The sequence below is a fragment of the Eschrichtius robustus genome, chromosome 13 (genome assembly GCF_028021215.1).
Source record: "Eschrichtius robustus isolate mEscRob2 chromosome 13, mEscRob2.pri, whole genome shotgun sequence".
Classification (NCBI taxonomy): Eukaryota; Metazoa; Chordata; class Mammalia; order Artiodactyla; family Eschrichtiidae; genus Eschrichtius; species Eschrichtius robustus.
In genome coordinates, this window is record NC_090836.1 from 11544881 (window position 1) to 11561185 (window position 16305).

Consider the following 16305-nt stretch of genomic DNA (forward strand, 5'->3'; position numbering starts at 1 on the left):
AATCAAGACCGACTGGGAAGGGGAGGAATCAACTTTCAAGGTCAAGTGCCAGTTGGCCACGGTCTGGGCAATTGGGAGAGTCCCTTCCCAGGCTAAGCTGGATGTTCCAGGAAGACCGAGGACATGACAGTGACCCAGGGCAAGTGCAGCCCCCCGGTGAAGTCCCTGGGCGTTACTGTCATCAGATGAGGGTCCCCGTTGCCACACTGCCACTGCTAGTGTGTGACCGTGGCCAGTTACTTTCCTTTCTGACGCTCAGTTTCTTCATCTGGAAAAGAAGGAGAACAATCCTACTGCCTAAATCCTAGGGCTCCTTTGAGAGTTAAACTGGCTAAATGTAGCTAAAGCAGTATCTCATATTAACGTGTAGCCCTAACTTGTAGGAGGCACTTGGTATTTTTTAAACGGGGAAAGAGAATGAAGCTGACTTCTTCGGAAACTCCAGATCTAGTCCTCCCCAGTCTCTCAGTAACGAGGGAAAACACATCCAAAAGAGCATGATAATCACTTCTAGACCAGGACACAAGAGCCTGCACTCCAGCTGAAAGTCAGGGCCGAGGGCCGTAGAGCCTGACCTATGATGGCTGATTGTCCCCTCCCCCAATTCCACGGCCCCGCCTTATCATGTCCGCATTCACTGCTCCCTCCCTTCCAGCTTCCTTTCCTCTCCTCCTCACCCCCTTTAGCTTCTTCTCATCCTTCTCCAACCCCTCTTGCTCCTTCTTAAATGTCATTAAGCAGCCACATGAATACATTGCATTGGGGACCACATGAATACATTGTACAAAAAGAAAGCTCAACGGAGAGATCCTGACCCATCGCAAAACTTTACAACCTAAAAACATGCCATGTTCTACTCACCAGTGGTTCCCAAACCTGGCTGTGTCTCCCAGTCCCTTGGGGGATGTTTGTGAAAACTGTGAAATTAGTGGGGCTTTACTCCAAACCTATTAAATCAGAATCACTGGGTATAGAATCAGAGAATCTGTATTCTAAAATCATAATAAAATTTTAAAATTCCTCTGTTGCTTCTAAGTTCCAGTCAGTTTAAGAACCACTATCATACACTGCACAATTAAACTACAAAAACAAGCTCCTTTCCCCTCTTTTTCTTGATGATTTTTGGTTCCTTCATTCTCATGACCCTCTCAACTTATGATACGACATAGCTTTATTTTCTGAGAATTTACAATATTTGCTTTTACATGAGCAATGAGAACCCTGGAATGACAAGAGAACGAAAGGCAAAGGTGTTCGAGGGAGCTGGAAAGACTATGCAGACATGGATCTTTGAAGGCGGAAGGCACGCGAATGCAGGTGGAGGGCAGCAGGAATTAGGGCCGGCGGGGGGGTGGGGGGCGCCGGGAGGGGCGGGGGGCAGCAGCATGGAGAAACTACAGTGAAGCCTGGCTGTAGTTGTCTGTTGTCCTGGCAACGTGATGCTGAAAGACTGAAGGCTGCTGCTCTCTGTAACACTGGACAACATGTCGTCAAGGCAACAGAATGCATCCAAGACACATGGTGGCTGGCCATGTGGTCTTGGGGGTGTGCCAGGAATCCTCAGTTGAAGGCAGGCGACACTGGCTGTGCCGTTACACCACCTCCCACTCTCAGTGCCCACACCTTTCACCCCCCCATCAAATCTTGCCCTGGCTGTTCCATTCCCCGTGGCACTGTTCTCAGTGGAAATTCTATCAGGCTGCAGTGATGTAGATGTAAGTCCAGGAACTGGCCATCGGACACTGGTGCATGCATGGGAACTCCATAAACTCAAAAGGAGAGGAAGCTATTTAGCCAATGACAATGTTTCTAACTTCCTCCATTGCTTGGCTACTTTGCTCCCAAGTTTGTAAACAAACTTTGTAAAAACAACAAAACTGCATCATCCATAGACATATCAAAAGAAAATGATGCCCGATTCCAGAGGCCTTTGTATTTCAATACTACTAGAAATGATAATAGCAGCGATTTTGTAAAACCAGGCGTGTTCCTGGCAGAGTAAAGAGTCCTGTAAAGGTTATTTCATTTCATTTCATAATAGCTCTTTGAAGTTAATGAGCATTAACCCTATCACAGAGGTGAGAGAAAACAGATCACAGAAGTCACACAACATGGCAAGAGGTCACTCAGCTTCTGAAAGATGGAGCCAAGACTCAAGCTGGCTCCAAGGTATATGTCCCATCTACCACACTCTACTGTTCCCATCTGAAAAGATGCTAAGTCAAGTTACATCACTCCCTTCTTACACCTTCTAGAATGAATTGAAAAATACCCAACTTTGTGCCAAGGCTCTCAGGCCCTCCAAGATCTATCTCACAGTACCTTTCAACCTCAGCTGCTACCTTTGCCCCCATGCCCATCCCCCTCCAGCTCTACCGACCTTCCGGCCACTCATCAAACAACAAAAAACATGCCCACCCTTCGAGGCTTTTGCACCTGCTGTTCTCTCTGCCAAAAGGCTGCTCCTCAGATTTTCACCCTTCTGGATCCTTCTCATACAAATGCCAAGTGCCACATCCTCAGAGACCTTCCCTGACAATCCTAAAATAGCCCACAATATCCCTCCCTGCAGTTTTCATTGAAACATTTCCCACTGCCTAAAATAATACTGTTTACTTTATGTGTTTGTTTATTGTCAGTCATTGTACCATGAGGGCATGCCTCTCTTATGGACTAGATCTCCAAGACCTTGAACAGTTCCTGACACCCAGTAGATACTTAAATATTTTTTGAATGAATGAATAAATCAATGAGAAAGGCTGTTGTTTGCTAAAGGAAGTTTCAAAATCTCTTGCTAGTACCTTTGGAAACTTAATCGCATTGATTAAAGTTCATTGGTGCTACCTGGCTGATTAGCATGTCACATGAATTGCATATGTTTATCTTTCAAAACTTTTTAAAAAATGTTTATTTCTTTCTGCTTCCTCCTTTGAAAGAAGGCTAATAAAGTCAAGATTATCACCGGCACCCATCTGCTTTGCATGATAAAAGCTTTGCTCTGCTACCTCAGAATGCACCCCTAACCTGAGACTGCCCTCTTGCCATGACCGTCTGCTGGAAATTAAGTGGCTATGAGTGCCAAGGTGTTGACTGCTGGTATCTGGCAGAGGTGAAGAAGGGAAGGGTGAGGGAGATAGCAGCCTGGGGAGAGATAAGGAAGGTACTCGCCAGTAACCAGAGATTAATCCTACCGTCCATTTTCACTTGGGTTTAACATACTTTTCTCTTAATTGCTACTAACATCTGTTGCACTGAAGTAATAATCTACCCATATATTAAATAAGTATGCATTAAGGGCTTACTATGCGCCAAGCTATATGTTAGGTTCTGCAGACACAAAAATGCAAAAGACATAGCCCCTGCCCTCATGAAGCTCGTAGTCTAGCAGGACAGATGGCTAATAAAAAACGATTATGATTCATTACAATTGTGACAAGGACTATGAAAAGTATAAAATGAAAGGGGATAAAGGGAAAAGAGACAGGAGCTTTTACTTGAGGGGAGGGAAAAAGAAAAATCTGACAGCTTGATATTGGATTAGGAGGGCAGCCTTAGGTGAGATGCTCTGTCCTGAGGACTGGAGAAGAGAAAGAGACAGGCAACTAATGGCAGCGGCAAACACACACACACACACACGCACACGCACACGCACAGGTACACAAAACAAAGAAGCAAAACAAAACCCAAGGAGAGAGGAGGACAGAAAGGGATGCTAAAAGACAAGCCTCACGGCCCTGAAGTTCCACCAAAGAACAGCTGACTAACTCTGACACCTCCCCTCTCAGCACTGTCCCAGGCCCCGGAGGTCCAGAATACGCGAGCCAATTACCCCGGAGCTAGGTGAGTTCAGATCCTGCCGTGGGCGGCTTGCGCTTCTTTTCACGTCACTCCCTCACTCATTCATTTATTCAATGGAGACTTACTGAAAACCTCTCACAGGCCCACTCTTACTGACTCCTGCTATTTGCCAGGCCTTTTCTAAGCACTTTTAATAACTTTACTTAATAACCTTAAGAAACAGGGTCTATTTTTACCACCATTGTATAGACGAGGAAACTAAGATTCAGAGAAGTCAAGTTATTTGCCAAAGGTCACACAGTAAACAGTGGAGCCAGGAAACAATCTAGGCACTGAGATTCCAGAGCGCCCCCTCTTAACGGCCGTGTTAGTGTTGCTACTTCCCTAGGGCTGCTGTAACAGTTGTATCACATACTTGGCAGCTTAAAACAACAGAAATTTCTTTTCTCAGAGTTCTGGAGGCTGGAGCCTGAAATCCAGAGTCGGCAGGGTCATGTTCCCTCTAAAGGCTCCAGGGGAGAATCTTCCTTTGCCTCTTCCAGGTTTCTGGTGGCTTCCTTGGCTTGTGGCTAAATAACTCCAGCATCTGCCTCTTTCAAGGACTTCCCCTTTGTGTAGACGTCTTCTCCTCTTCTACCTCTTAGAAGGACATTTGTCACTGGATTTAGGGCCCACTTGGCTAATCCAAGATGATCTCATCATAAGATCCTTAATTACATCTGTAAAGATCCTTTTTTCAAATGAGGTCACATTCACAGGGTCCAGGAGTTAGGACAAGGAAGTATCGTTTCGGGGCCACCATTCAACCCACTAGAATGTGTATATAGAGTGTACATTTTAACAGTTGCTAATTGTGTAACAACAGTTGGCTGTTACTATGCACCCGACATTATGGCATGTGCTGGGAACACAAAAGTCACTGAAGCATGGCCTGGCCCACCAGGATCCCGTTGTACAGCAAATGAGACAGATAAGTAAACAGGATGGGTTATAATAAAAGCTTAAAGAGAGCACAGGTGAAGTGCAAAAAAAAAAAAAAAAAAAAAAGAACTAGTAAATTCTGTGAAGATGGGAGTCAGAAAAGGGTTCACAGAAGTGCCACGACTTCTCTTGGAAAGTGAGTAGGTGCTTCTGGGTGGACAAAGGAGGAAGAGGCACTGACCAAGGCCCAGAGACGTAAAACAGTCAGGACCAGACCAGGAGCGGTGACTGATTTAGCGTGACCTCACATTGCTGTTCAAGGGCGGGGAGGTGAAGGGAAAATCCTGGAGAGGTGGCCTGGGACCACATCAGAGAGGATGTCCTAGTCTCAGCTGCGGGAAGCCGGTGTGGAGTTTTAAGTGAAAGTGTAACGATCAGATTTGAGTTTCTAAAGAACCACACAGGTAAGCTGCCACATGGCGGGGAGGACAAGAGGGCAGAAGTGCCGCTGAGGTCACTGCAGTGCACGGAGGGGAGGGGATCCGCAACAAGGCTTCTCTACTGTTGGCATAACTGTCCTGAGGGGAAGCGAGTGGCCGGGGTGGACCCCCAGACTGGGCAGCTGGTCCCTCCTGCTTTAGGTAAGCCTCTCTTTCCTCCTCGTTCTTGTTCTCTTCTTATCTCTCTAAGAATTTCTTTAGCTCTTTCCCATCTCCCCCTCCTCTCACCCCTCAAATGGGGGTTCTGTCCTGGACACACTTCTCTCCTCGTCCCCCTTGTTCGTTCTCAGCCTCTCCTCCACCCTCCTGGTTTCAACGACCCTCTCCATCCTAATGAGGCTCATCTCTTAACTTCCAGCCCAGACCACTCTCTTTACCTCCAGTCCCAGATCCAACTGCTTACCAGTCGTTTCCACTCCTGTGACCCACCCATGTTCCAAATTCTACTCATCCTCATTCCCACTGTCACCAAATCGGTGACAAACCTAATGACTCTTGTCATCATAATTTTTGTAATAGCACTAAAAGGGTCAACGGTGTTCAGTGCCACAGAAGGTCACGAACGACTTGAAAACCCCATTTGGATTTGGCATTTTGGATAAAGGGAAAGACGAGGAATTGAAAACAGCAATTTCCGACGAGCATTTAAGGAATTTAACTATGAAAACAAAGCGTGAGGGAGGAAAACCAGGGTCAAGGAAAGCTTTCAGGTTTGTTTATTTATGAATATGAGAGTGATCTGAGCATGTTCGAAGAGGGCAAAATTGACATTTTGGGGAAGACAATTCTTGACTGGTGGGTACTATCACGTATACTGCAGGACACTTAACACGGCTGGCCTCTGCGTTCTAAGTGCCAGTAGTGGGTGCATGCAAACACACACACACACACACACACACACACACACACACACACACAGACAAGTCATTATCATCATCCAAAAAACTCCCCCCGTACATTTCCAAACATCTCCTGAGGACCACTAAGCTAGAAGGCAGATGCCAGCAGGGAGGAATAAGTTGATAATTAAGGAGCAAAAGGACATAACTGGTGAGCCAAAGTCCTGGACGACATGTGAGGCGACTGGACCAAGGGCACAAAAGCAGAGTTTGGTGTAAAGCAGGAGAAATTTCACATGAGAGATGTTGAGCTTTAGAGTCACACAAACATTGGTTGAATTCCTAGGTCATCACTTCTTTCCTTTGAGAGACACTGCCTGTTGACTAACCTCAAAGTTGGTCCCAACGCTTGTCCCCTTGCCACCTCCACCAGAGAGCCTGCAACCCCCAAAGGGGTGTCCATGTGACATGATTTGGGGTCATGAGATCAAGGATATGGGGAAGACTTTTCCTGATCTAATCATACCCACCCCCTGGCTCTCCCTGCTTTGGGTATGGGGCAGGACAACAATTACCAAAATGTCAAGAAAACCCCAGAGGTCAGCCCTGACCTCACCGTGTCACTGCACCAGCCCCAGCGGTCCCCAGCTCCAGGACCCTTGTGCTGAGACACCAATAAGCACCTATTGGTTTAAGCCATCGTGAGCAATCAATACCTAAACATCTTGGGCAAAACAGCCTCTCTGATCTACAGTTTCCTCATCTGTGAAATACAGACAAAATGCATGCCTTATAAAGGCAAGGAAAGAATTAAATGAAGCAACATATAAATGAAGCTCATATTAAGGTGACCAGCTCAGAGCCTGACAAAAGTAAACGATCAGTGTTAGTTCTCTTTATCATTGTAACCTCCTAACAACCCAAAATAAACTCGCGTGTTCTTTGTCCCTGTGAAATAGAATAGTAGCAGTAAAGTATTTTGTCTTCAGAAAAATGGAATAAAACTAGCCTTGAACACTACTCTCATACATGGTGAACCCTTAAGCCACAGAATTAAAATATAACGTTGGGGAATATCAATTGATACAGCCACTATGGAAAACAGTATGGAGGTTCCTTAAAAAACTAAAAATAGAACTACCATATGACCCAGCAATCCCACTGCTGGGCATATACCCAGAGAAAATCATAATTCAAAAAGACACATGCACCCCAATGTTCACAGCAGCACTATGTACAATAGCCAGGACATGGAAGCAACCTAAATGTCCATCAACAGAGGAACGGATAAAGAAGATGTGGTACATATATATACAACGGAATATTACTCAGCCATAAAAAGGAACGAAACTGGTTCGTTTGTAGAGACGTGGCTGGACCTAGAGAGTGTCATACAGAGTGAAGTAAGTCAGAAAGAGAAAAACAAATATCATATATTAACACATATATATTGGAATCTAGAATAATGGTATAGATGACCTTATTTGCAAAGCAGAAATAGAGAACAGATGTAGAGAACAAATGTATGGATACCAAGGGGGTAAGGGGTGGGGTGGGAGGAACTGGGAGATTGGGATTGACACATATACACTACTGACATTATGTATAAAATAGACAACTGAGGGGAACATACTGTACAGCACAGGGAACTCTACTTAATGCTCTGTGGTAACCTAAACGGGAGGGAAGTCCAAAAGAGAGGGGATATATGTATATGTATGGCTGATTCATTTTGCTGTGCAGTAGAAGCTAACACAACATTGTAAAGCAACTATAGTCCAATAAAAATTAATTAAAATATGTACATATATAAAATGTTGAATAACATATAGATATAAAGCCTAAGAATGAGGCAAAAAGATAGAATCACACAAGTCTCAGAAAGGGGAATGAAAATACATTCTTGGTGTATAAATCAGAATCCAAGGAGTTTTTCAGCAATATCAGTGTAATCTATTAAAAACTGGCTGGTGAGGGAATTCCCTGGCGGTCCAGTGGTTAGGACTCCACGCTCTCATTGCCGAGGGTGCGGGTTCAATCCCTGGTCGGGGAACTAAGATCCTGCAAGCCGCACGGTGAGGCCAAGAAAATTAAAAAGATTAAAAACTGGCTGATGACATTTAGTAAATTAAGTGCCTTCCTATGTCTATAACATATTACTACTTCCTACCTAGTACTTTTAATATTCCCCTCATCTCATTGCTCACTTTTTCTTTTATATCAACACTGACAAATCGATGAGTAACCCTGGATCCAAAGACTATTTAATTCTGCTCTGCTTTCTTTTTTAACCTTCTTGGCTTATCTTCATTGCTTACATCCTATGTGTATCAGTTTACTGAAATCACTGTACGTCTCTGCTTTGAAAATCGTGATATGTCCTGATCGGGGCACAGTCAGTAACTGCGTGGCCGCAGAGGCGGAACCCACGGAGCTGCAGCTGAGCCACCAGGCTTAAAATGAAGGGCACTGACATCCCAAGCTCCTCTCTTTGGGTTCATGGGAAAACAGTAGAATCCCATTTTCTTCAAATGATTTAGGTAGGTAAGGTCTGGTGTAGGAAAACACAAGGCAGACGTATACTGAGGCCCTACTGTTTACCAAGCACTGGGCACGCTGCTTCAGAAGGCTTGGTAAAACCCACTAAGAGCCAGGTGTTATTTCTGTCCCCATTTTACAACTGGAAAACCGGAGGCTAAGAGTGTTTAAGGAACACAGCTACAGTCACATGACTGGGAATGCGCAGAGCCTGAGCCTCCTGGCGACACAGCCCGCCTTCCCTCCACGTGATGTCACCTCCTTCCTGCCACAGACACACCATCACCTCCTGCCAGCCGCGTGAGAAGTGATGGCTCACGCGTTACTTTCTAGCAACAAGCACCTTAATTTCTGTGAATGCCTAAAGCGATTTCTGGAGCCTCAGTTTTTCCAGGCATTAAAACTGCACCTGGACTTCAAGTGGCCGGTCTCTTGAAAGCAAATCCCAGCTCCAACTGGAAAAGAGCGGATGCGCTGGCCAATGAGACGCAGGTGGATAGTCCTGGAATCCACACAGGCTTGAAGGCAGCACCACCGCAACGTCTATGGTGTCTCAGGGAGAACTGCCCACTCGCCTTCCCCCAAAGTATAGTTCAAGGAAGTAGGAAAAACGGGAGAGGAGTAACGGACCCCCAGGTCCCCAGATGATTCTATCCTGGCTTTTTTCTGACTTCCTCAGTGTGGGGACTGGAAGTTTTAAAGTCAGCGGAAAAACTTAAAAAAAAAAGACTCAGATCCCAGGCCCACTATGTTTCTAGCTATGCGACTTTGGCCACGATACGTGAACTCTCTCTGATTTATTTTCCCCATCAAATGAAATAATGCTACTTGTCTCACAGGACTGCTTAAGGATTAAAATGCTCACTAACATCATGCCTGGCACAGCGTTGGCATATGATAGCAGCTTTGTTACTGTCTTGCCTCTCCCACCTCTATGACTTAACTCTGCTCATCACCAAAAAATGTTCTAACACCACAGTTTGCTCTTGAAGTATGCTGTCCCAAGAAACACCATATCACAAACAACTAAGAAGCAAGGTTAAAAAAACCTCAAAGTCACCCCAAATTCGGGAAGAAGCAATAGAGTGGGGTATGAATAGCATGGCCATCTTGGTTTCAAGATTACGTTGGCTATGGAAACCCACATGAGCAGACGGAAGGCAGTTAGACTATTTACAGGGTCACACTCCACCGCTAGCTCAACTACTGTCTCCAAACATATTGCCATTAGGTGTCGGGGCGGTGGGCGGGGAGTAGGGGGCAGGGGGAGAGTGAGAGAAGATGGGGCCAAAGGAGTGTAAGGGCCATCCTGCTGGCCCCAGCTGGATTCCAAAACATGGCTTTCTGCACAGAAAATTAGAGTGCTAGTAAAAGTATTAATTCTCAACCAATAAATTTAGAAGTGAAAGAATCATAGCAACAGATGCCAGAGTAAGAATATTTTCACCTGTCCTTTAGGGAGGAACAAGATAAGGAGCACAACACATGTCTTAGCTGCTGTACTCCACTCCGATCAGCAGAGTGAAGATCACTCTGATCTATTTCCAGACCCCGACCCTTTACTCAGCACACCTTCTCTCTTCCACTTTTGCAGCATTACAGCTTGGGTCTTCCATCCTTTTGCCTGATCCTACTGTAACTTCCACTTTCTGTATTCCTTCCTACCACCTGCCCAAGCCATTTCCATTGGCCCTCATGCTAGTGACAAAATAGTTTTCAATGACTGTCAATCCCTATCCCCACTTTTTAATTACCTCACCTAAAGTATCTGTTTGCCCAGCATTTTTCCAACTGTTTTATTTTATTTTATCTTCAAAATGTTGTAAAGTGGGTAGGGCAGAAAACAAAATTTAACACTTATAGACTAGAAACCGAGTATCATGCAGCTGAAGAGATTTGTTTGCCTAAATTTCCAAAGCTCCTGAGAATGGAGACTGAAACACAGGACTTACAATTCTTAGAGCAGTGCTTTGTGGGGCAGAATTGCATAAATAGAAAGCACAGGCTTCAAAATAGGTACTTCTGGGATCTGAATCCAGTCCCATTGCTCGTAAGCTGTAATATCTTGGATTAGTTACTTAACCTCTCTGAGCTAAAATCTGAAAACCCAAGAAAGATTTCAGCAAATCAGCAGAGAAACCTCCAGGAAAGAAATGAAAGTATGTCTTGCGTTAGTTCATCATTTGGATTCTGACGAGCATCCTAATCCAGGATCTCAGGGAGAATAAAAGCAATTATAACAAAGCAAAATAAAATAGACTCTTAATACTCGGTGGGGAACTGCCAAAAATCACCTCATACATTTTTCAATGGGCCCCGTTACTGTTCTAAACGGTCTTCTGCAACAAGCGCGAGCAGTTCTTTCCTTGTTCGAGTTCTTCCTTAACTGAATGTGCCCTTTTTTGGCCCTGGAGCGGCTATGCCACCAATGAGCCTCGGCCTCCCTGGTGGGACAAGACCAAAGCTCCCACCACAGTTCAGAGCCCTTCCCCCGGTTTTCACCTGAGCTCCCTTCTTGGTTGGTCTCCAGTTCTGAAGTGCCTCTATATTTGGCTGTGATTCTATTTCATTTCCATGCTTCTCCTGTATCATGAAGCCTTGTCCTTTTCTTCAAACTGCTCCATACAACCTTCAGCTCAGCCTACTGAATGCTGTGCTGAACACTTAGTGAAGCACCTGCTCTGTATTACCTCATTTAATCTTCAACAACCCTATAATGGATATATGATTATCCCCATGGTACAGACAAGAAAACCAAGGTTTAGCATAAGTGGTTTGGTAAGTTGTGCAGATCCCCACATCTAGGAAATGATGGTTAAAACTGCTCTGAGTCCGAATTCTGAGCTTAGAACAGCTCTGCTCTGTCAGCTCCCATGTTTCTTTCTGCCATGGCACAAGGTGCATTTCCTCAATGGGAAAGTGAAGACTAATTAATGTTTGTACTGATTAATTAGCATATGCAAAAAAGTGAGCGTAATCTATTTGATCAGATGCTGAACTATGTCTCCCTACTTTTGCCAAAAAGTCTCTGCAACTAACTGTGCTACCTTTCTTCCATCACGAACTCCTTGAATCAGGAATTTCCTCCCTGTAAACCAATCCTCCACAAGGATGCTTAATAAGTTTTATTTGAAACAAACAAACAAAAAACAATTGAGTCAAAACAGAGTGGCAATTACCTATCTCGTAGAAGGAGGAAGCAAAATGGAAGGTTTATTCACCATCCTTCAGGTGGCGACTATACCTTCAAGACTATGCCTTAAACACAGCAAAGCTGTATTTCTTAGATTTTCTGCATTAGTTCTCCTTTCAAACGTGTTGTCCTATTGCCCCGTAGTTGATTCAGAGTTGTCACACTCTGTGTCCCCATTCTATGTTGGTAAAATACCGTCATGGTACTAAAAATAACTTCTATCAAAAAATAAAAAAGCTGGCCTTAGAATTTGAGGTGTTTTATTTTTGAAACTTGCCCCCAAAGCTTATTTCTCTGATTTCTGGGGGACTCTTTTCATTTGCCTTCCGGCTGGTCCTTCAGGCCTGTGAACGTCCCTCTGCACAGCTGCCCGGCGCCTCGGTGCTGCTGCCCTCTGGACCCCGGAGGTCCGGAGGGCAGATCCTCCTGCTGCCCGACCCGGCCCCTGCAGCCGCCCCCCACCCATCCAGGCCTCCCACCCCGTGACTGAGCCTTCCACCCTCCCGCTTCTGTGGCACCAGGACCTCCTGCTTGCTTCTTTCTTCTTTCTCCTCTTTCTACCTACCTTTCAGTAACTCTTCTTTTCAGGTCCAAAGTCAGTTAGATATTATTTAGGCCATTTTAGCAAAGTGCCTAACAATCATTGCCTACCTCCTTTTTTTGATGGAGAGAGAAAAAGATAAGATGGGATATTGGGGTGTGGTTGCAGTGGGGGGAGGGGGAAGGGAGAGGAGACCAGAGGGGGATCTCGTTACAATGACCCGGAAAAATCCCCCTCACTGGCTTCCATCCTCCATTTGACCCCTGGAACTGGCAGCCAAGGGGTCCACTACAGAATTAGGCTACACCTAAGCCTCCACCATTTCACAGCTCATTAATCCTCTCCTCTAGTCAGATTCCGGTATTGCCATAATGAATCAAGTGATGCATCACTTTTAGGCAGATAACATTCACCACAGTGCTACGTAACAGAGGAGAAAGTAAAGAAGAAGAAGGTATGAGAGACCTTAACCCGCCTCTCCATTTGCTTGAGAGGCAATCAAGCACATGGTCTGTGGAGCCAGCAACCAGTCCTGGACGCCACTTCCTAGCAGCATAACTTGGGATGTTATTTCACCTTTCTGAGCCTCAGCTTCCCCATCTGCTAAATGGAGATAAGTAATACCACTTAGCTCACTGGGCTGTTAAGAGTATTAACGAAGATAGTGCAGGCAAAGCAGTATGTTCCCAGCACATGGTAAACCCTCTGAAGCACCTAGGATACATCACTGAACAAAACAGCCCAGTCTCTCCACGTGGTCTGCGTCATTCTTCATATTATTATATTGTTATTATGCATTTGTAAGAGACACAACAGAGAAGCAACCAACCAGTTTAGCCAACAACCTTTTACACTGGCATGGGGGGAGGGGTGAGCCTGAAATAACAGGCTGCGCAAGAGTCCATAGACGCTATATCAGTCAATCAATCAATCATTTTCACCTGACTTGCTCTCAAGGTAAGTTTGCACTTATTTATGATTCAAAAACTGGGCTCCTCCATCTTGGCATTCTTTCCATGCAAATTGTGCCCTCAAAATACCACTGCTAAAATATAATATACTTTGCTAAGGGCAATGATGTTTAAAAAAATCTACCTGAAGCAAAAACTCATTAGCTTTTGCCATAGTCCACCTATATTTTCCATCCTATTCAAGTTTATCCCACTTCCCTTAGCATGGGCTCCTCGGGGCAGCATTTTTTCTAACATCCTTACCTGTGCCTTTACCCATGCGAATGGGACAACAGCCTTCTCATATGCTACTGAAAGCATGAAGTTCCTCCACTTAGTACTCTCCACTTGACTTTTCCCAGACTGAACAAAGGAAGCTCCTAAACAGACATGAGTCATCTCTGCCTGCTGCCGACAGATGGCGATAGTGATCACGCAAGCTTATTTCACTCCGTTAAGCCCTGTGGCCTGGTGGTTCTCAACCGGCCAAGTAGCACGCTTGTGGCGTCTGTGCTAGGTTTTGAGGTGTTTGCACACATCATTAAGCCCACAGCATGTCTTTTCAGTACAACACTGAAGGCGGTTTTGAAAGTGACATTAAGAAGTGTAAGATGACAATGCAAAAGTAGAAACAATTTAAGAAACCCAAAGTGATGCAAAACAAATATTGCATTTGTGAAATGAATCATTCTAAGATATGAATGACTGCAAAGACAATACGTATATGAAAAGTACTGCACTTAAGCAATAAGCAATAATCATTCTACAAAGCAAGGAAAAATAACCGAATAAGCGAAAAATGTAAAAACAAAACATAACTACAAACAAAACACTTTTTCCTGCAGTCAGAGAATAAGCATCGATGTCACATGATAATTACTTTGTCATGTGACAATCTAATATTAATGTAGGAGAGACTATGATTTATTTGCGGCCTTAAAGCAGTGGTTCTCAGCCTTAATTGCACACGAGAATCACCTGCGGAGCTTTTAAAACTCCTAAAGCCTAGGCTGTGCTCCAGAACCTCTGGGGGTGGGACCCAGGCATCGGTTGTGCTGAAAGCTCTTCAGGTGATTCCAATGTGCAGTCAAGGTTAAGAACCACTGCCTTCAAATCTAAGCCTGGGGAAAACACAGCTGCAACTGGTTCTATGGATTAAAATCCGTTCACATGTGCAGATGGGATGCGTGTTGAGCCTGGACACCTTAGCAAGAAGTACTTCTCTAGGACATCTGAATCTTCAAGGAGACAAATTATCTGCCTCAGGGAATCTTGCTTTTTATATTCTTGAAACTGGTATGGGGGGAGAACATGTATTATCAAGGAAGAATAGAGCACACCTTTTCTAAAGTTTTGAAGGAGGTATTCATACATGTATTTGAAGAAAATGTTATCACCGAGCTACAACCTTCAACATCTCTTAGTCATTTCAGTGAATCCATTTACAAACAAATGGACACACAAACCTGTTCCAAACAAAAGGAGCTTCTAGATACCAGCATCTTCCCCGCCCTTTCAACTCCAAAGCATTAGGCTAGCTCCTGGTCTAGCCATTCACTCAGTGCATTCTGGTTACCTCTGGTTACCATCTGGTTACCTCCATCTTTCATAATCGAGTTTGGCATTCAAACAAATGCATCATTTAGCTCTCAGTACATACCACCCCCCAGGCTCTTCTCACCACGGCCCCCTTTTACCTTGTCTGCCATTATCATCGAGGAGCCCCCGTGGATACCCAGGATGGGGGTGAGAGTCTGGGCTGAAATGAAGTCAAGGATCTGGGCGATGGCTTCCTGGTCTGTGTCGTCAGCAAACACCACCCCCTGGACCTTCCGGTCAGACATGAGATCACAGATGCGGGTTATGATGCTCTTTGGGTCCGTCTCATTCATGGCTACCAGCTCCACACGGGGCACCACCGAGAGATGGTGGAAATCATCTTTCTCGTGGGCATCCTTGATGGCCACCTCGTCTGAAGTGCCCACGAGGATGACGGCAATGCCAATGCTGGGTGGGCTCTTCTGAGAACGAGCTCTGCTGCCTGACACGGCCAGGACAGCCAGCACCAGCCAGAACTTGGGGGAACAGCACTCCGCTCTGGGCTTCATCTTCAACTCGTCGACTCCCTGGAAACACAAAGAGAGAATGGTTACATTACAACCCACACTGCATGACTGTCTGGGAAGAGGCTGGATACTGCAAGTCAAGGAACTTATCTCCTTTTACTGATCATCAAACCCAGCTTCTATCTTCTAGCCTAGTTTCTTATCTCTTGTGTTTGCGTAGCAGAGTGAGGAGGAAAAACTTTCAGAAGCGTCAGAAATCCTCGAGCAAGACGCTAAAAGATGCTACTGCTATAGCCATCAGCAGCAAACAGACAGGGACAAACAACGGAAAGAGGATGTAAGTGGTCCAGGCAGTCACACCAAGCGCACGAACACAGGAGTCTCCAAGAGCATGTCCAGCTATTGCTGCGACATCCCCGGTACTCCTGTCACAACCCATCCTTGAACTGCTCTGGGGCCAAGGGATGGCAAAGGCCAGGCAAAGTGAGCAGCAAAATGGGCTCAGCAGAGGTTACCTACAAAACATGGTCTGGAAGAGCTGGATACAGGAAGTTACAGATACATGAGCCCCCATTCTTGCTGCCTTTACTTTGTATTCACCTCAAAGAGGACAAGAACCTGAAAATTCTTCAGCAACCCATCCGGCTCTTACTACTAAATCAAAAACAACCCATATGTTGTTTGGGCAGTACTTTTAAAAACATCTCCGATCCTTACAATAAACCAGCAGGGGGGAAATAAGAAAAACATTATTATCACCATTTTATGGAGGTTGAAGGGAAGACTCAGAAAAGCTAAGAAGTCCGAGACCATGAGCCAATTAAGTGAAATGAACATGAGCCCAGAACTTCTGGCTTTCAGGCCAATCTGCCTTACATCACATTGCCTCTTACATCATCATTTATTACGAGGAATAGTTTTATTCCCATGTGTTTATGCATCAAAGTATGGTGATTTGG

The 16305-nt window shown here is 45.0% G+C and overlaps 1 protein-coding gene across 1 annotated transcript in view; it reads right to left on the reverse strand.

Annotated features, from left to right (window-relative positions):
- GRIN2B (glutamate ionotropic receptor NMDA type subunit 2B) overlaps positions 1-16305 on the reverse strand; it is a 409459-nt gene that overhangs the window by 273625 nt on the left and 119529 nt on the right. The window contains exon 2 of the mRNA XM_068560520.1: positions 14978-15406. Coding sequence (XP_068416621.1) covers positions 14978-15388 — 411 coding nt within the window. The 5' untranslated portion in view covers positions 15389-15406. The remainder of the gene's footprint in view (positions 1-14977; positions 15407-16305) is intronic.